The sequence below is a fragment of the Dromiciops gliroides genome, chromosome 2, assembly GCF_019393635.1.
Source record: "Dromiciops gliroides isolate mDroGli1 chromosome 2, mDroGli1.pri, whole genome shotgun sequence".
Taxonomy (NCBI): Eukaryota; Metazoa; Chordata; class Mammalia; order Microbiotheria; family Microbiotheriidae; genus Dromiciops; species Dromiciops gliroides.
The window spans coordinates 433,548,176-433,569,366 of NC_057862.1; the positions used below are offsets into that span (position 1 = coordinate 433,548,176).

At 36.1% G+C, this 21,191-nt stretch overlaps 1 protein-coding gene across 1 annotated transcript; it reads right to left on the reverse strand.

Moving 5' to 3' along the window:
* Positions 1 to 306: 306 nt before the first annotated feature.
* LOC122739049 (trichosurin-like) lies at positions 307 to 19,950 on the reverse strand. Its single transcript, XM_043980905.1, has 6 exons — positions 19,867 to 19,950; positions 19,064 to 19,197; positions 18,757 to 18,827; positions 18,067 to 18,174; positions 11,576 to 11,677; positions 307 to 422 (listed from the first exon to the last, which is right to left on the reverse strand). Exons 1-6 carry the CDS (start codon positions 19,948 to 19,950, stop codon positions 307 to 309), a joined length of 615 nt encoding a protein of 204 aa, XP_043836840.1.
* Between the last annotated feature and the right edge of the window lie 1,241 nt (positions 19,951 to 21,191).

Genomic DNA, 21,191 nt, shown 5'->3' on the forward strand with positions numbered 1-21,191 from the left:
TCTTTGGCAATTTACTGGGTGTGAGGTAAAATATTGTTTTTAGTATGGAAGATGTCATGTGGCAAAGACATCTGGCCAAAAGGAAGTTTGTAGTTTGGTTTGGACACTAAAGGTTTGGTTTTGGTTTTTGGTTTTTTTGCCACGAACAGAGAAATTCTGTGTCTGCAAGAGATGCAAGTGTTTTTCCCTATCATAGAAAACAAGAAGACTATTAAGAATGATTGTTTGGCAACTGGTGACAGCAGTTCCAGTAGAGGATTAATTAGTAGAATCTGAAGAAATGACAATGAAGTCAAGGGATCTATCTCAATGGACCATTGGGTCCCCATATGAATCTTGTGGTATGAGTTTCTTCACTAAGGACTCAATATACATGTGATCTTCATCTAAATTCCCTAGCTGATGCTGCATGATGATCATTCCTTTAAAAATTGAGAAAAACTATGGAAATGTTTTATTCTCAACATATCATTCTAAGAGCTCGCTCCTACCCTCATTTTTTAACTGATATTCATATTGCACTATTCTTCCAAGTCATTTATCAATCAATAATAAATATTAATTAAGCACCTATCATGTAGCAGGCATTCTAGGAATGCCAAAAAAGAGCTACCTAAGGACTACACAGTCTACTTTAGGAATGCAAACAACTATTCACAAATAAAATTCATATAGGATAAATTAGGAATAATCAAAAAAGGTGTTAGGATTAAAGAAAAAGTTTCTTATAAAAGGTGAAATTTTAGCTGGAATTTAAAGGAAATCAGGAGCCATAAATGAACATGGAAAATATTCCAGGTAAGTGGAATAGCCAGTGAAAATGCAATGTCACAAGATGAAATGTTTCATGTAATAGGAAGAAAGTGATTATCACTGGATTAGGGAGTATATATAGCAGTGAGTAAAACTTAAAAGAACAAGAAAGTTGTGGGGTAGGAATCTGGATATGAAAGACTTTGAATATCAAACATTGGATTTTATTTTTGATCCTAGAGCCTGCAATTGTAAGTCTAAGAGGATCCATATACAAGTTATGATGGCATATGCTAAGTATGTCTCCCAGAAAGCATTCCTTGACACTGGTTGATATTAAAAGAATCAAGATTTGAAATGGTTTCAAGAGGCTGGAATTGTGGGCTCAAACTAACCATATGATACTCAAAAGGTGCCAGAAGTAAAAACAAAACCTATATAAAAATGTCTTCTTTTCCCCAATGTTGCTGAATTAGAAACACCAACAATAGGAATAATACAAGAGAAAGAAATAAGAAAAATTAAGATAGAGAAAGAGAACATAAAACCATCACTATTTTCTGAAAACATGATGTTTACTTAGAAAATTCTACAGAATAAGCAACAAAACTAATTGAGAAAATCAAAAGATAAATAAAGTGGCAGAACACACTATAAACCCAGTATGAATCAATGGCATCTCTATAAAGCTATAACAATACTTGCTGTGGGGGGAGGAGGGTAAAAGAGGTTGCATTACAAATGATTTCAAAAGGTATAAAACATCTGGCAGCCAACTGACTAAATCATCTTCAAGATCTGTAGTAATATTCTTTCAAAGGATTTATTAAAGAAATTTTTGTTGTTCAGTTGTGTTTTTTTCAGTTGTGTCCATCTCTTCATGAACACATTTGGGGTTTTCTTGGCAAAGTTACTTTGATAATTGTCACTTCTTTTTCCAGATCATTTTATATATAGTGACAGCAATATAGTACAATGATCACCTGTGAATGACTTTTACATGAATAAAATGAACACAAATAGAAATAAAGAGAATCAATTAATTAGAGAAAAATAATTGTATTATATCCTTGACACAGGTATAATAACCAAGATAGATAGACAATTAATGGAAACATAAAAGAACAATAGCTATTTCCCAACAGATATGAAATTGAAGATATGAACAAATTGCTTGCGAGAGGATAATAGCAAACCTTTAATACCCTTATAAGAGAATATTCTAAATCATAACAATAAGGGAAGTATAAATCAAAAGAACTCTGAAGTTTCCCTTCATAACTGAATGCTGGTATTGGTTAATATCACAGAAAAGCAAATTAAATGTTGGAGAGGATGTCGGAAAACTTAGACACCAGTGCATTGTTGTTGTTTTTTGTTTTTTTTTTGGGGGGGTGTTATTGTTTTTTTGTTTCGTGTGTGTGTGTGTGTGTGTGTGTGTGTGTGTGTGTTTATTACACCAGTCCATTGTTGATGGAGTTGAGTTGTAAGTTGATCCAACTGTTCTGGAGAGCAATTTGGAACTATGCCACAGGCATGCCTTTTGATCCAGCAGTATCACTACTAGGTCTATATCCCAAAGAAATTAAAAAGGGGGGGAGGAAATCTATTTATACAAAAGTATATATAGCAACTCTTTTTGTATTGGCTAAGAATTGGAAATAGGGGAATGGCTGAACAAGTTTTGGTATATAATTGTAATGGAATGTTATTGTGCTAAAATAAATGATGAGCAGGATTATTTCAGCAAAACCTGGAAAGACTTATATGGATTAATACAGAGTGAAGTCAGCAGAACCAGGAGAACTGTGTACATAGTAACAGCAATATTGTACAAACACAATCCCAAAGGACTTTTAATGAAAAATGTTATCTGCCTCCAGAGAAAGAACTGATGGCATCTGAATGCAGACTAAAGCATACTATTTTTCACTTTTTTGTTGTTCCAGGTTTTCTTCAACAAAGTACCTAATATGGAAATGTTGTACATGATTGCACATGTATAACCTATATCAAATTAACTAGCATCTCATGGAGGGTAAAGGGAAGGGAAGAAGGGATAGCATTTGGAACTCAAAAACCTGCAAATGTTAAAAATTGTTTTTACATGCAATTGGGGAAAAATAAAATATTAAAAAATGTTTAAAATTAACTGAATGCTGGGATTACTCAATATTGTAAAATTTGTGGAACACTATTTTGTTGTTGATGAAGTTATGAATTGATGTAATTATTCTGCAGAATCATTTGAAATTAAAATAAGAAGGGGACTAAGATATTTTGTGTCCTTAAGATCTCATTATGATGCATAGGACAAAAAGAGGTCACTGATTAAAAGAAAAATTCCAAGTGTATCAAAATATGTACAGTAGAACTTTTTGTAGTGGCAAAGAACTAGAAAAAAAGGAGATTGGTAACAATCCCAATATATTCTCATTGGAATATATTGGCACAGCATAACATGCCGACTTAGAGGAGTAGTTTACTCAATGGTCCTTCATAACATTATTAGATTTTTCCTCATTCTGGCAGCAAAAAGTTTTTTGTATAATAATCTGAGCAGTCCGATACAGGAGCCATAGCTCCTGCCACAACGAGGACATCAGAAAACTGCCCTCTCTGTTGCCCGTTGGTTCCTGCGTCTCATTCATTTTTCTTCCTCCCGAGCTTGAAGGCCCATCTCAGCTGTGTGCAAGCTGCTCCTGAGTACTGAACTCCATCGGGCACAGTCCTTGGCCATCTCCTCTCAGCTGCTGATGTCTATTCCCAGAGCCATCAAGTCTCACCTGCATATATCTCTGTAGCTAAGCTGGGGGTGTCCAGGAGGTGGGTCACTATACATTGATTAAAACTAATTGGTTAGCATTATTCAATTCCTTTGGTTGACTAGACTTGAGGGTGCTCTACATTAAAATGAATTCTACAGATGACATCAAAGAGAAAAATGTAAAAGACCCCCACCAAAGTTGCTCAAGGCAAAGTCCATTATCCAAGGTTGGTTTGATCCCATCAGTCCTTCACTGAGTTAGACAAAAGAGTCTATCTCCATTTCTTTTGTTCCCTTGGGTTTCCCCAGATCAAGGAGAACAGGAGTATGTGGGAGAAAGCACTGAGAAGCTGATCTCTGGGTCCCCCAAGAAATCCATTTTAAATAATTATTTTCTCACAGAGGCTTGATTTAATAGGAAAACTTGAGAGAGCTCAGGCAACTTCCTGGCTACTCTCTGCCATCCCTGATTATTTTATATGGGGGATACATGGGTGGGTACTCAGGAGCTATAATGGAAAATTGTTGGAATGTATATCCTCCCCACCCTCCAGATTAGCATTTTTTATCTTGATTTAGTTTTATTTTCCCAAATTACATGTAAAGATAAATTTTAACATCCAGTTTGAAAACTTTGTGTTCCAAATTCTCTTCCTCCCTTCTTCCTCACTCCCCCCCAAGAACTCAAGCAATTATTCAGTATAAGTTATACATGTGTAGTCATGCAAAACATTTTCACATTAGTCAAGTTATGAAAGAAAACAGACAAAAAAACTTTGGAAAAAGGAACTAACAAAAAAATTATGCTTCAATCTGTATTCAGATTCCATCAGTTCTCTCTCTGTAGATGGACTGCATTTTTCATTTCTGAGCAGATCATCTTACAATGTTGCTGTTATTTTGTATACAGTACATTTCACTTTGCATCAACTCATGTAAGTCTTTCTACATTTTTCTGATAATATCCTGCTCATCATTTTTTATAGTAAGCTACATTTATATAGTACTTTAAAGAGAGATTTCCTTACAATGAAACCATGAGGTTCATGATTGCAACAACAATAATAGATAGCATTTATATGGTACCTTATACCACACAAAGATTTCTCTTCACAAGAGCCCAGAAAAGTACCATATGTTTTATCATCATCAATCAATCAATAAATCATCATCATCAACCAATCCAGATCAGCATTTTGATAATACTCTAAGAATTGAGTGGTAGCAGCTTAGCCACTTCTCTGGTGACATCATTTGCCAGAGGGAGTACAGGTGGGGTGAGCAAGCTAACCTCAGCCCAGGAATAGAGAATCAGAGAGTTGGGGAGGAGGGGGTCAGTGCTACACCCTGGCTATCCAAGTAAATCTGAGTATTGGAATAGTAATGGTTTTTTACCTATCAATTCCAAGTATATATGAGAGTCTTGTCTTTTTAAAAGAGATGTAGATTAAATTTCTGGGCTTTAAGCTGAAAGTGATGTGGGGATGGATTTATTTGATCAAATTGATAGTGAGGTGTCCCAAAGAATTACAAGACTCAGTGACTCAGTTTTCAGTTTTATTAAAAGACTGTGATGACCACAGGGAGGACACCAAGGAGGAAAGTGTCTTGATTAGGGAGATGGAAATGGTCATATTTATGGTGAAAAATGTAGGTTACTTCTTCATAATCTTTCACATACTATTTTGGAATTGCTAGGGTCCTAAGACATCCCCCAAAGTGGGTACCTTTCTCACTGGGGGTGTGTTTTGGGGGTTAAAATGTCATAAGGTGGGGGCAGCTAGGTGGCATAGTGGATAGAGCACTGGCCCTGGATTCAGAAGGACCTGAGTTCAAATCCAGTATCAGACACTTGACACTTACTAGCTGTGTGACCCTGGGCAAGTTGCTTGACCCTCACTGTCCTGCAAAAAAAAAATGTTATAAGTTGAAATTAAAGATACGTTTGGTCTTTCTGTGCATGTTCCTAAAACATGTTTAAACTTGTCAGACCCCAAGGGTCTCTCTCTTTATGATACCTCTTTCCTCTAAGATCTGTTTTCTAGGTACAGTTTCTGTTTCCTGTCATCTAGAAATATTAATGGATATTAATGGTTTATGGTCCCCAACTACTTTTTCCTTAGGCTTCTGTTAACAGTGTTTGTTGATAAGGACTAGAACCCTCTGGTTTCTAAGAACACAGGTGTTTAGTTTCTCTGTTAACCCTTACTGTTGATAATAAATCAAGCCTCAGTTTATCTGTTAAACCTTCTGGCCACCTCCATCAAAAAGGAGGTAGAAGAGACCATGAATCCTCTTCTGAGGAAGAGATATTACCTTTTCTGAGAACTGCAGCTAAAGCCAGAAATTAGAAGTAGCAAACAGGTCCAAAATTTGGCAGATGACACCAGTTGGGGGAAGAATATTGCCCAGAGGCTATATTGCCAGAATTGTAGGGAGCAATGTTCAACTAAGACTATGTTTTAACCATACATAACTGATAGAGAATGAACTCTATGTGAGACCAGAAATGAGAAGCCCTGTGGGAGCAACACATTGACATCACCAAAGAACATAAAAGCCTTACCATACCAGAGCCACATATAGACTGGCCTCATGTAATTCCTGCATAAATGTCCTTGGCACATAGGCTAAAAATAATAGATAGTATTTATATAGCATTTTAAGGGACAGGTAGGTGGTGCAGTGTATAGAGAGCTAAATCTGGACCTGAGTTCAAATCCAGCCTCGGACACTTCCTAGCTAGGAGAGTCACTTAATATCTATTTGCCTCATGGATCACTGATTCCCCACCCCCACCAAACCCCACCCCCCACCAAAAAAGTGATATATTGGAGAAGGAAATGGAAAACCACTCCAATATCTTTGCCAAGAAAATCTCATGGACAGCTGGTCCATGGCATCACAGACTTGAACATAACTGAAATACTCAAAAACAACATATGGCACTTTGAGGTTTTCAAAGCACTGTCCATGTTATCTCATTTGATCCTTACAACAATCCTGGAAGTAGGTATCATCATTATCTTCATTTTATAAGAAACTGAAGCTGAGAGAGGTTAATTGACTTGCTAGGGGTCACATAGTTTATGAGTATATGAGACTACATCTCAACTTAAGTATTACTGACTCTATATCCAGCACTCTACTCTGCCACTTAATTGACTCATATTCCCAGTGTATCTCCTCTTCTAAATATATGCCTAGGGATCGTCTACTCTCTTCACTAATTCAATATATCATTAGGGAATAGCAAATTTCAAGTTCATGGGAAAATATATGATTGCAATTTTCAGTTTTTCATTTTGAGTTTTCTTGGCAAACATAGAGGAATGGTTTGCCATTCAGTTTTCAGTTTTTCAAAACAAAATTTAATTAACATGCTTTGGTTTTTCATCCCAATCACTTCCCAATGTAACCCTGTCCTTCCCCTTCCCATCCCATTCCCAGCATGAGAGCCATCCCTCATAAATGGGATGTTACACCCTCATAGAAGTCCACTTTTGTAAAAGAAATCAGGAGATCCATTTTGGGGTGGGGGGCTGGGCAATGAGGGTTAAGTGACTTGCCCAGGGTCACACAGCTAGTGTGAAGTGTCTGAGGCTGGGTTTGAACTCAGGTCCTCCTGAATCCAAGGCCAGTGCTTTATCCACTGCACCACCTAGCTGCCCCTGAGGAGATCCATTTTTATATCTCTTCTTTGCAGCCAAATTTGATTATTATAATTTGGAAACATTTAATTTCCTTTTGTTGTTGTTATTATCCTTTCTATTCACGTAGTTTTACTCTTTATATAAATTATTTTTCCAGGTTCTGATTGCTTCACTTTCTGTTCATGGATTTTAAGTATTCCTTTGATTCTTAAATTCTCTCTCCTTGATTTATATTCAAGGAGAGTTGTTTTTCCTACCTGGTATTTCATACTTTCTTCTATTTTTAAGTATTTTCATTTTTTTATTATTTCTTGATGTCTCCTAGAGCCCTTAGCTTGCATTTGCTCAATTCTCATTTTAAGGAATTATTTCAGAAGTTAGTTAAGTATGGTTTTTTAACCCATTTTATTGAACTAATTGATTAATTTCCATTTCATTACTTTCTTGCATACCTCTCATTTCTTTTCTCATTATTTCCCATTTCTCTTTTACTTCTTTTATTTAATTTTTAAAAATCATATTTTGCTCTTTTAAAAATCTTTTTCCATAGAATGGTGGATCAGTGGAATAGGTTAAGCACAGGAGACACAGTAGTAAATGACTATAGTAATCTAGTGTTTGATAAATCCAAAGATTTTGATTGCATTAATTTTTTTGCAGGGCAATGACTTTCCCAAGGTCACACAGGAAGTAAGTGTCAAGTGTCTGAGGGCAGATTTGAACTCAGTACCTCCTGAATCCAGGGCCAGTGCTTTATCCACTGCACCACCTAGGTACCCCTGATTACGTGAAATTTAAAAGATTTTATACAAACAGAAGCAATGCAGCCAAGGTTAGAAAGAAAGCAGAAAGCTGGGAAACAAATTTTTTAGCCAGTGTTTCAGATAAAGGCCTCATTTCTAAAATATATAGAGAACTAAATCGAATTTATAAGAATACAACTCATTACCCCAATTGAGAAATGGTCAAAGGATAGGAACAGGCAGTTTTCAGATAAAGAAACAAAAGCTATCTATTGCCATATGAAAAAATGCTCTAAATCACTATTGATTAGAGGCACCACATCACACCTATCAGATTGGCTAACATGAAAAAATTAAATGTTGGAAATGTGGAAAAATTGGAACACTAATGTATTGTTGGTGGAGTTGTGAACTGATCCAACCATTCTTGAAAGCAATTTGGCACCATGCTCAAAAAGCTATAAAACTGTGCATACCCTTTGACCCAGTAATACTACTACTAGATCTGTATCCCAAAGAGATGATAAAAAAGGGGAAAAGACCCACACATACAAAAATATTTGTAACTGCTCTTTTGGTGATAGAAAAGAAATGGAAATTGAGGGGATGCCCATCAATTGGGAATGGCTGAACAAGTTGTGGAATGTGAATGTAATGGAAAAAAATAAAAGAAATAAAAAGAAAAGAAAATATTCTCTTTTTTTAACTCTCCAAGGAATTCTTGGGATTGTGTCCATTATACATTTTTCAAAGAAGATATGAGCATGTGTACTTCCTTCATTTCCCTAGAGGGTTAGGAGAATATAGGAGCAGAATGATGATAAATGTGGTTTGCTTAATTACTTTTCTTTTGTATTCTAGTTGGTTTGGCTTTCCCCCTAGGACTCAATAGACAGAAAGTAGTATTAGACAATAGAGATAACAAGATATTAAATAATTAATGAAGTATGAATTTGTATTTATGGCCTGTTTGGAAGTTTTTCTGATTCAACTGGAAAATGAGATTGCACTAGCTGGCTGAAGATTGGCCATGTCCCTGGTGGCTACTGAAGAGCTACGCTTACCAGTCAAGGAATAAGTCAAGTTGAACAGCTCAGAGCAGAAAGGAACTTTAAGGTGGATGACCTCTGGCAACAAGGAAGAGAGACCTATGTATTTCAAGGCAGAATCACTACTGACAGCTGGCAGCTTATGTTCATGGAAGAGAAGTCTCATGAAGCCCAGCTCAGTGACATGACCAGCAAGTGATGCTTTAAACTTAGGTGAATAGCATAAAAATACAACAAAAGGAGAAAGAACATCAAAGCTCTGCAGGATTAAAGGTGGTATTTGATTTGGCCACATATGTTCCCTAGATGTGTGCATCACTACTTTTGTCTCATCAAACCTGAAGTTCTGCTAGTGCCAAGTGAGAGAATATTATTATTACCAGAGGCCCCCTGCTCTGAGAGCATGAGTTGACTTTTATGAGGTTCAGTGTTCAAAGTTACCTCACATCATTATGAAGCCACTCTCAACCAATCAGCTTAAAGCAGTGTGTGAAGCAGTTGGTTTTGTCAGTTGGTGGTTGGAACCTCATGGGATTGGCAATTGAACCAGGAATGGTTGAGGTAGTTAGTTTTCCTATTCTTTCAGAGACAATTGTTCTCTCTTTGTTAACTTCTCATATATTTTAATAAATGTTTAATACCTGAACTGTTAAACTGTTGTCCTAGTTAGCTTTCCCCACAAGGGGACAGATAGGGTAACCACACACATTTCGTTGTACTCATCACACAAGGAAGTGGAATAGTCTAGAAGAGGGACTATCCTTTGTTGTAAGGAAGGATTCACTGGGTAGATGGATGCTGTAAACTGTAACAATTGGAATGACGCCACCTGCTGGAGACTTACTGTAGAAGAGTTCTGCCCATGAAGCAAAGGTCTTTGAGGGCAAGACCAGGAGTCTTTTCTTTGGCATCAGGAAGTGACGTTGGGTAGTGGGAGGAAGAAGGAAGAGACTGGCTCTCGGTCTGGCTCTATTTCCTCTGGACTCCGGTGGAGAGTGGAGCTAGAAATGTGCTCTCCCTTTAATAGATAGGAACCTAGGCCTTTCTCTCTCTCTTTACCAAATTCTTATTCTCCTTAATAAATGCTTAAAAGTCTAACTCTTGCTAAAGCTTATAATTTATTGGTGACCACTCATTAGATATTTTAGACAGTTTAGCTAGAATTTTAGCCCTTAACAAAACCATTAATAAATATTATGTAAAAACAAAAGGTATCAATAGCATCTACAGATAAAAGTCAGTTGAGGTGTTTGGATGAATTTCTACAAAACTGAGAAGACCTTCTCTTTCTGCTGCTCTAAAATTCCTTCCCACTTCCCCCAGATTCCTCAAAATATTTGTGACAAAATATGCTGGAATAATTATTTATTGGACATTTACAAGCAATAGTTCTGCATGTGAGGATGCAGAGCAGGGAAGGAGATAAAATCCTCCAGGAGTTTGGAGAGAACAGAAAGCCAGTAGAAAATTTCATCATCCATATTAGCAGGTCTTTGGAGGAAATAGGAGCCATTCCTGAAACACAAGGCTATTTCATCATAACAATTCCTGTGAGATAATGAAAGGATCCTGATTACATAATACCATAAAGTACCTTAGGAACCAGGAGTGAAGAATAGAACTTGGAACAAAGGTGAAAAATTCACATCCAGAGGTAATTTTGACCCATGAGAAGGTAGCCAGGGAAGCATAGCCCTCGGGAGATTCAGTAATATTGTCTGAGGTGAGTGGGGAGCCCACTGTGAATGGAATTTGATAAGAAGGATAAAAAGCAGCAGGATAAACATCCTTATTCCTATAACTCTCAGGCTAGGAAACAGGGACAGCCATCTTTAGGAGCTTGAAAAGCCCAAAAATCCTTCTTGAATTTGATGGGTTCCTTTAACATATTAGATTGAATGTATTACAAATCCAGATTATCATTCCAATCCCCACCCCAAACTTCGCCTGCACCTTCACCCCACTTCCTAATGCTGATAACCCTCCACATCCTTATCCTAATTTCTTAGTTGATCCATTTGCATACCTTCCCCTTCAAACACTATGGCTCTTCCTCACATAAATTTCCTTTATACCAACTTTTAGAACATAGAGAAAAAGGGAAGGAAGAGAATTAAAATAGCCCTCCAGAGAAAGGGAATGTAAATCGTCTTCACTCTCCCACATTAAGCATTTGTTTTCCAAGAAAACATCAGGATGCCCAAGGAGAATTCAAGGACTTCTGAGGACTCTAAGAGCACCTGAAAACAAGGAGAGTCTCCACAAGCTGATCTATATCCACCTCTCTTTGTGTAAATAAACCCCTGAGAACACTACTCTGGATTCCTAAAGAAATATGGCTTTCAGACAATAAGCCCATGGTTGAAGATAACAGACCTGCATGCCAGGATGGATTTCCTTATCTAAGCTCCTCACATCGATCTGTGGAGACAAAGCAACATACCAATGATACTCAGACATGAATCCTCAGAGCTTTTTGTCACTTTCCCTGAGGAAAAGGAAATAAGATTGGGTAAGGAAAAGGGGAGAAGAGCTGGGAGTATTTCCATTCTATCAGATTCTTTCCTCCTAGTCTCACAGGGAAAATGGGGAATAAGAGACAGAACTTACCATCATTAGAAAAATATCTAATTTGATCCTTCCTAATTCCAAATCTTTTACACATTTCCTCAAATTTCTTCTTTATTTCATCTGACAGGTCTGGAGTCCGGCCTGTGGTTAGGGTGAGAATGAGAAGAGCTGCTGAGTCTTTTTCACTCATCATTTGCAACAAAATACAGAGAAGGATGGTGTCTGGGTGATTTGGGCTGGAGGATCAAGGGAAAGGTGAGTATACCATTGATCTGGGTAACTGAGCTAATAACTTTGGGAATTGGAAATATCATATGCCCTAGGATTTAATGTGAACAGTTGTTATTTGTCCTTTGTTCTCAAAGAGGACCATGACATGAGGATGATGTCATCACTTGTACTGAATTGGATTTAAGTGAGGGAGGACTGTGCAAGGTCACCATGCTAACTCTTTCCTCCAGAGTCACCTGGCTGCACTGGCAAGCTATTTTTCAGCACCACTGGATATGGCCCTGGATGTTTAAGGCAATTGAGGTTAAGTGACTTGCCCAGCATCATACATACCTGGGAAGTGTCTGAGGTGAGAATTGAACTCAGGTCCTGATGACTGAAAAGCCAGTGCTTTTTCCTCTGTTACACTTAGCTGCCCGGAATGTGATCAGTAATAAATAGGAAAAAAGATTCCCTGTTGATTTTCAATAAATCAAACAACAAGCCTGCATTTATAAGAGTTCTAGTTTCAAATTTTTCTCCCTTCCCCCTCCCCAAGAGAGCAGGTGATCTGATGATGACAGGGAAAACCAAAACACAGACTTAGAGGAGGACAGCACTTTCAAAATGCCTACATGCAAAGTCTCAGAGGGGAACTTGAATTGCTAATTGAGACCAAAAAGACTTCTTGGCTGACCTCAAAAAGGATTTAAAAAATCAAATTAGAGAGGTGGAAGAAAAATTGAGAAAAGAAACAAGAGTTATGAAGAAAAGGTTAATAGCTTGGAAAAGGAAGGTCAAAAATTGACAGAATAAAACAATTCTATAAAAAATAAAATTGGCCAAGTGGAAAAAGTGGTACAAAAGCTTCCTGAAGGAAATAATTTCTTTAAAATTAGAATGGGAAAAGAGGAAGCTAATGACTATGTGAGATATCAAGAATCAGTCAAACATAATCAAAAGAATAAAAAAGGAAGAAAATGTAAAATAATTCATTAGAAAAAGAACTGAACTAGAAAATAGGTCTCCCAAATTTCCCTTGAAACAATGTTAAATTAAGCTTCTAAATGCCTTCTTTGCTACAGAACCTACAAAAAGACAGATTGAAGCAATCATCCCATTTAAGATAACCTAGAAGGATGTAGGAAAGGTCTGTCTCACCTGGGTAAAAGGGGAGTGCAGCTCAGTGCAGATGGTGTCTGGCCAAGCCAGCAGGAGGCTCTTAGCCACAGAACAGATCAGCAACTGAGGCACCATCTACCTGTCACATAAAATGCTATATAAATACTAGCTATTATTGTTAGCGTATGTGATGAGGACAATTATGTAGGAATCACATGAGGCCAGTCTATATGTGCAAAAAAGAGTAATTCATGCCTCTGACATAGTAAGGCTTTTATGTTCTTTTGTGATGTCGATGTGCTGCTCCCAGCACATTCTATATAACAAGATATTTGTAAGTCTTTACAATGTTATTATGTAGAAAAGCAATTAGAAGAAGTATATGTAGACTCAGGTTATGGTTATATGGTGACATTGATGGGATGATACCCACCCCCCACCCCCCGCCAAAAAAAAACAACACCAAGATAAGGAAAGCTCAATAAAGGGGTGAGAAAGGAACTGGATGAAAGAAGGAGGGGGGAGAATGAATGGAGGTAAAATGTCCAACATAAAAGAACTATGAAAGAACTATCATAATGGAGGGGTTGGGGGGAGTGGACAAAACTCAAACCTTACTCTCATTAAATTGGCTTAAAGATGGAATAATATACACAGTCAGTTGGATATAAAAATACAGCTTACCCAAAAGGAAGTTTTATAAAAGGATGGGGATAATAGAAGGGGTAGGGGGGACTAATAAAAGGAAGGTGATATTGGGGAAGGTGGTGATCAGAAGCAAGACACTTGTGAGGAGGGAAAGGGTGCTTGCTAAGAGTAGGGGTAATAAACAATTGAAAAATAGCATGGAGGGAAATAAAGTTAGAAATCATAACTATAAATGTAAATGTGAGGAACTCACTGATTAAACAGAAGCAGATACAGAATGGATTAAAAACCAAAATCCTATAATATGTTGTTTACAAGAAACACATTAGAAGCAGAGATACACAAGGTAAAGGAAAGGGGTGAGAAGAGAATCTATCATGCTTCAGCTGAAGACATGAAAGCAGGGGTAGCAATCATGGTTTTAGACAAAGCAAAAGCAAAAATAGATCTGATTAAAAGATAAACAAGGAAACTATATCTTGTTGAAAGGTACCATAGGGGCAGCTAGGTGGTGCAGTGGATAGAGCACTGGCCCTGGAGTCAGGAGTACCTGAGTTCAAATCCAGCCTCAGACACTTAATACTTACTAGCTGTGTGACCCTGGGAAAACCACTTAACCCCAATTGCCTCACTAAAAAAAAAATAAAAATAAAAAAAAGAAAGGTACCATAGACAAATTATATAGCATCTAAATTTTTGAAGGAGAAGTTGAATAAGGTACCTGAGGAAATAGATAGTAAAACTATACTAATGGGGACTGTAACCTTCCCCTCTCAGAACTGGATAGATCTAATAAAAAATAAGTAAGAAAGAAGTTAAGAGAGGTAGCTAGGTGGTAGAGTGGATAAAGCACCAGCCCTGGATTCAGGAGGACCTGAGTTCAAATCTGACCTCAGACATTTGACATGTACTAGCTGTATGACACTCGGAAAGTCACTTAACCCTCATTGTCCCACAAAAAAAGAAAAAAAATTAAGGAAATGAATAGAATTCTTGAAAAGTTAGATATAATTGATCTCTGGAGAAAACTGAATGAGAATAAAAAGGATTATACCTTCTTTTCTGAGTATATGGGACCTACATAAAAACTGACCACATGTTAAGCCATAAAAATCTCAAAAACAAATGCAGAAAAGCAGACATCCTTTTCAGATTGTAATGCAATAAAATACATTCAATAATGGACAGCTGAAAGAGAGATTGAAAACTAATTGGAAATGAAATAATCTCATCCTAAAAACAACTGAGTAAAAGAACAAATAATAGAACAATCAATGATTTCATTAAAGGAAATGGCAATAATGTGGCAATATGTCAACATTTATGGGATGCAGACAAAGAAGTAATTATAGGACAATTTGTATCCCTGACTGCTTACATCAGTACAATAGAGAAAAAGCAGATCAATGAATTGGTCATGCAACTAAAAAAATACTAAAAAATGAACAAAGTAAAAATCTCCAATTAAACACCAAATTTGAAATCCTGAAAATCAAAGGAGAAATTAATTAAATTGTGAGGAAGAAAACCATTGAAGTAATAAATAAAACCAGAAGCTTGTTATATGAAAAAAATATTTTTGGTAAATTTGATCAAAAAAAGGAAAGAAGAAAACCAAATAACTAGTATCAAAAATGAAAGGGGTGAACTCACCACCAATGAAAAAGAAATTAAAACAATTTTACCCAATTCTATGCCAAGAAACCTGACAATCTAAATGAAATGGATAAATATCTACAAAAATATAAATAACCCAGATTAACAGAAGAAAAAGAAACTTAAATAACCCAATGTCAGAAAAAGAAATTGAACAAGCCATCAGTGAACTTCCTAAGAAAAAATCCCCAGGACCACATGGGTTCACAAGTGAATTCTACTAATCATTTAAAGAACAATTATTCCCAATACTATATAAACTATTTGGGAAAATCAGTGAAGGAGTTCTATCAAATAACTTTTATGAAAAAAAATATGGTGTTGATACACAAACCAAGAAAAGCCAAAAGGCAGAAAGAAAATAATAGACCAATTTCGCTAATGAATATTAATGCAAATTTTTTAATTTTTTTTTAATTTTTTTTTTTTTAGTGAGGCAATTGGGGTTAAGCAACTTGACCAGGGTCACATAGCTAGTAAGTATTAAGTGTCTGAGGCCAGATTTGCACTCAGGTACTCCTGAATCCAGGGCCAGTGCTCTATCCATTGTGCCATCTAGCTGCCCTGATGCAACTTTAGCAAAGTTACAGGATATAAAATAAACTCACATAAACCAACAACATTTCTATACATTACCAACAAAACCTAACATCAAGAGACAGAGAAATTCTATTTAAAATAGCTGTCAATAATTTAAATACTTGGTAGTCTACCTTCAAAGACAAACCTAGAAACTATATGAGCAGAAATATAAAACACTTTTTTTTTTTTAGTGAGGCAATTGGGGTTAAGTGACTTGCCCAGGGTCACACAGCTAGTAAGTGTTAAGTGTCTGAGGCCGGATTTGAACTCAGGTACTCCTGAATCCAGGGCCGGTGCTCTACCTACTGTGCCGCCTAGCTGCCCCGTATAAAACACTTTTGACACAAATAAAGTCAGACCTAAATAACTGGAAAAAAAATTCATTGCTCATGAGTAGGCCAAGTCAATATAATAAAAAGGATAATCCTACTTAATTTATTTAGTGTCATACCAATCAAACTGTCAAAATATTTTATAGATCTAGAAAAAATAATAATATAATTGATCTGGAAAAACAAAAACTCGAGGATATCAAGGGAATCAATGAAAATCAATGTGAAAGGAGGTGGTCTAGCAATACCAGATCTTGAATTCTATTATAAAGTAGTAATTATCAAAACAATCTGATACTGACTAAGAAATAGAGAGGAGGATCAGGGGAATAGAACAGGTACAAATTACACTGTAGTAGATGACTGGAGTAATCTAGTATATGATTAACCCAAAGATCCAAGCTTTTGGAACAAAAATTCATTATTTGCCAAAAACCTGCTGGGGAAACTTGAAAATAGTATGGTAGAAGCTAGGTAGAGACCAACATCTTTCACCATATGACAGAATTAGATCAAAATGGGTACATGATTTAGAAATAAAGGTTGATACCATAGACAAAACAGGAGAGAAAGGAATAGTTTACTTGTCAGATCTACGGAGAAGAGAAGCACTTGAGACCAAACAAGAGATAGAGAACATTATGAAATGCAAAATGGATGATTTTGATTACATTAAATAAAAAAGTTTTTCTACAAACAAATCTAATGCAACAAAAATTTAGAAGGAAAGCATTTTTATAGCTGATAAAATGTATTTCTGATAAAGGTCTCTTTTCTCAAACATATAGAGAACTGATTTAAATTTATAAGAATATAAGTCATTCCCCAATTGATAAATGCTAAAAGGATATGAACAAGTAGTTTTCAGAAAATAAATCAAACTCTACATCACTACTGATTAGAGAAATAGAAATTAACACACTTTTTAGGTACCACCTCACACCTATCAAGAGAGACTAAAATGACAAAAAATAAAAATGTTGGATGTTGGAGAGAATGTGGTAAAATTGGAACACTAATGCGTTGCTTGTGGAGTTGTGACTTGACCTAATCATTCTGGAAAGCAGTTTTCAACTAGGTCAAAAGAACTATAAAACTGTGCATACCCTTTGACCCAGAAATACCACTACTAGGTCTGTATTCCAAAGAGATCATTAAAAAAGGGAAAGGACCCGTGTGTACAATAATATTTATATCAGCTCTACTTGTAGTGGCAAATGATTGGGGAATGGCTGAACAAATTGTGGTATATAAATGTAATGGAATATGATTGTGTCATAAGAAATGATGAGCAGACAGATTTTAGAAAAAAAAAAAAAAACACCTGAAGAGACATGCACGACCTGATGTTGAGTGAAGTGAGCAGAACCAAGAGAACATTGTACACAGCAACATTGCATGATGATCAACTATGGATCACTTAGCCCTTCTATTCAATAAAATGATCAAAGACAATTCCAAAAGACTCATGATGGAAAATGCTAAGCACATGCAGAGAAATAACTATGGAGTATGAATGCAGCTCAGAAGATACTATTTTAACTTTTTGTTTATTTTTTTCTTGGTTACTCCTTTTGTGCTGATTCTTCTTTCACAACATGACATGTGGAAATATGTGTAACATGATTATTCATGAATAACCTATATCAGATAGCTTTCTGTCTTAGGGTGGTGTGAGGGGAGAGAGGGAGAAAAATTGGAAACTTAAAATCTTATACAAATAGATGTTGAAAACTATCTTTACATGTAATTGGGAAAATACTATTAAGTGGATAAAATAATTTTAAAAAGAGGTTATTGAAGGAAGCTCAGCATGGAAAGTTTGCCATCCTGGACAGCTTTTTCCCTGACCTCAGGCATTGTACATTACAGTCAAACAGAGTTTGGGGATACCCTCAATACAACATATCCCCCCTCCTCGTATTATCTATTTCATATGATGAAAATGGGAGTATTAGGAGAGAATCATAGGATACATACCAAAGAGTTGTGCCCAAGTGGTCACCTTCTTATTGTTGAAATTATGACAGATATACGTGATATGTTTAGTGTCCACACTTTGCACTGAGAAATCATTAAGTCCATCATCTATGACAACATTAAAATTACAAATCAGACTTTTAACACTGCAGGAAGAAGCTCAAAGACTTGTGCCTTATTGGTAGTTGAACTTCATGCAAATGTCTCAATTCTATTATAACATTTAACATTTCAAATAAAATGCTATTTTGTTGACAAACCTATACTTTTGTCAACATCCCTCCTATATACCTCTAGAGTCCTACCATGTTAGAAATGGAAGGAATTTTGGAAGCCATCTAGTCCAACCATCTCCTTTAACAGATGGGAAAACTGAGTCCAAGAGAGAGAACAAAAGGCTTTGTATAGATTACACAAAGATTTAGTTTCCATTTCAATCATAAAGGGCTAAGGAGATCTGTAGAGATAAGTAAAGAGGAAATGAGAAGATCAAAGGGTCAATTTTGGCCTGGCACAGTTCAATTGTAATGAAATTAAGACAGGGTAGTGAAGGGACATCTTTAACACCTGTCCCTCCAAAGTCATTTTTTGTATAGTCTCTGACCATTAACCACTTCTTCTTAGGTAATAGGGCCATTAATTCATTTTAGAATAATACTGAAAGACACTGAGTACCTCATTTCTACTTACATTGTACATACAATTGACCATCATCTCCTCTGAAAGAAGTCAATGAAAATTGAATGCATTTGCCATTTTCCCTGGAAATAAAGATTAAGATGACAATAACCTCATATTTGCACAGGAAATTTTACTGTAAAACACCCTTTTGAATATATTTTATTTGGTGGTTTCCCTTAATGTTCTTAAAACCAACCACATCCAGAATTGCAACACTAACTGGTGCCTGTATGGGTTAAGGTATACCAGAACTATTCCTAACCTCAGACTTTTGTCCCTTCTCCCATATCTACTAGTTAAAACAGGTAGCCCTTACCTTCTGAAGAAGACTCCAGTAAGATCGCCATTGTTTTCACTGACATTTTTGATAAAAATCTCCAAACTCCCTCCTTTTTCAATCTTAGATGTCACATTGGAGGCCAAAGCAACAGTGAACCACTCTCCAGTAACCTGTGAGACAGAGTTTGGATGAGAATTTTAAAAAAGACATCCCTGGTCACATAGATCCATAATATCTTAGAACTGGGAAGGACCATAGTCTAATCACTCATATTACAAGTGAAGACTGAGGCCTCAAAACTGAAGCCTATCCTTAACCAATTCTACCTGTTTCATACATTGTCTTCATAGTACAGCAGAAAGTTCATGAGACAAGGACTTAGGAAAGTTGACTTCCGGACTCAACTCCCATAACCAATCTCTCTGAAATTTTTTGCAAATTATTTAACCATTCAGTATCCTTGTTTGCTCATCTGTCCAATAGAATTAATTATATTTGTACTGTGTGTTTCATGGCATTATCCTAGAAATAATATCATTTCCCCCTGTTCTTTCTATGTACCTTGGACTATGACTGGTAATTTTGCAATTATTTAGGGAGGAGGGTATGAAATTGTCTCAGGAAGTGGAAAAAACTCTACTAGGGTACTTAGTCCTTCTAAAAAGTTGCATCCATTCTCTAACTGTAATCATTCATTGTCCTGGGGGATTCTCTTTCCCTCTTCTCTACTTAGGTCTGAAATAACACTTCATGGCAGAATTCATGCAGCATCTAAACCAGTACAAAGGCAGAAACAAAGCCCCCAAGCTACCATCTTAATTCCATTCTTGATCACTTACTTTTGATAGATCTCCCAAATTGTTATTCAGGGATTGGAGGCCACAGATCAAGGCCAGCCCCACAGTCAGCATTAGCATCTTCATCTTCTGAGGGTTTTTCTCTGATGCTTCAGCAGCAGCTGAATATGTGAGAAGGATTCTGATGAATGCTCTTGGCTCTCTGGTCAGTTGCCTTTATACTTCATTTTGGGGTGAGGTTCCTGATGATGTGGTACTAAAGGAACAGTAATCCATCAAAGTATAATTTATTCAGTTACAGGCCTGTAAGTAACTGTTAGCCAAAGATCCCAAAGACAGATTAGTAAAGTACTTTTTGACAACAAAGATTTGACAATTTCCAAATGCAAATTTCCAAGACAAATGGCCAGTGTTAAGTTGGATCAACTTCCTGGAATCAACTGTGTATCTATCCTAAGACCAGAAGATGTAATTCCTATGTTCTTTATAGTTGTGGCAGTCAAGCAATTAACACTTGTTTACAAAATATCAAGATTCATGGAGTCTCCTCTTAAGCAATATAGAAAGAGTAACCAAACAAGAAATATCTCTAATTACTACCTGGGAGCTTTCTGTCTAGTTATAAAAATTCAATAACCATTTATTAAATGCTTACCATGATACTAGGCACTGGCAAAACTATAGTGTTTGAATTTGATCTTCTTTCTTGTACTTCTAGTTTTTTCTTGGGGAATTCATTAATGACTTGTTCAATTTCTTATTCTAAAATGGGCCTATTCAAGGATTTTATTTCCTCTTCAGTTATCCTGGGCAATTTGTATTTTTGTAAATATTCATTCACTTCATTTACATTGTCAACTTTATTGGCATACTATTGGGCAAAATAGCTCCTCATTATTTCTTTAATTTCTACTTCATTGGTGGTGAAATCACCCCTTTCATTTTTGATACTGGTAATTTGGTTTTCTTCTTTCTTTTTTAAAATCAAATTAAACAAAGGTTTATCTATTTCATTGTGTTTTTTTTTCATAAAACCAGCTCTTAGTTTTATTGATTAATTGTATAGTTTTCTTTCTTTCAATTTTATTAATTTTTCCTTTGATTTTCAGGATTTCTAATTTAGTATTTAGTTGAGGATGTTTTATTTGTTATTTTTCTAGCTTTTTTAGTTGCATGCCCAATTCATTGATCTTGGCTTTCTCCTTTTTATTCATGTAAGCATTTAGAGATATAAAATCTCCCCTTAGGACTGCTTTGGCTGCATCCCATATGGTTTTCGTGTGTTTTCTCATAATTGTCATTGTCTTGGTGAAATTATTGATTGTTTCTATGATTTGTTGTTTGACTACTCATTCTTTAGGATGAGA

Coding starts and splice junctions, on each gene's coding strand:
- LOC122739049 (XM_043980905.1), bottom strand. CDS start 19,950: ATGAAGATGCTAATGCTGACTGTGGGGCTGGCCTTGATCTGTGGCCTC. Junction 11,678..18,066: donor CACTTGGGCACAACTCTTTG/GTATGTATCCTA, acceptor CCCTAACCACAG/GCCGGACTCCAGACCTGTCA. Junction 423..11,575: donor TAGATATTTTTCTAATGATG/GTAAGTTCTGTC, acceptor CAATTTTTAAAG/GAATGATCATCATGCAGCAT.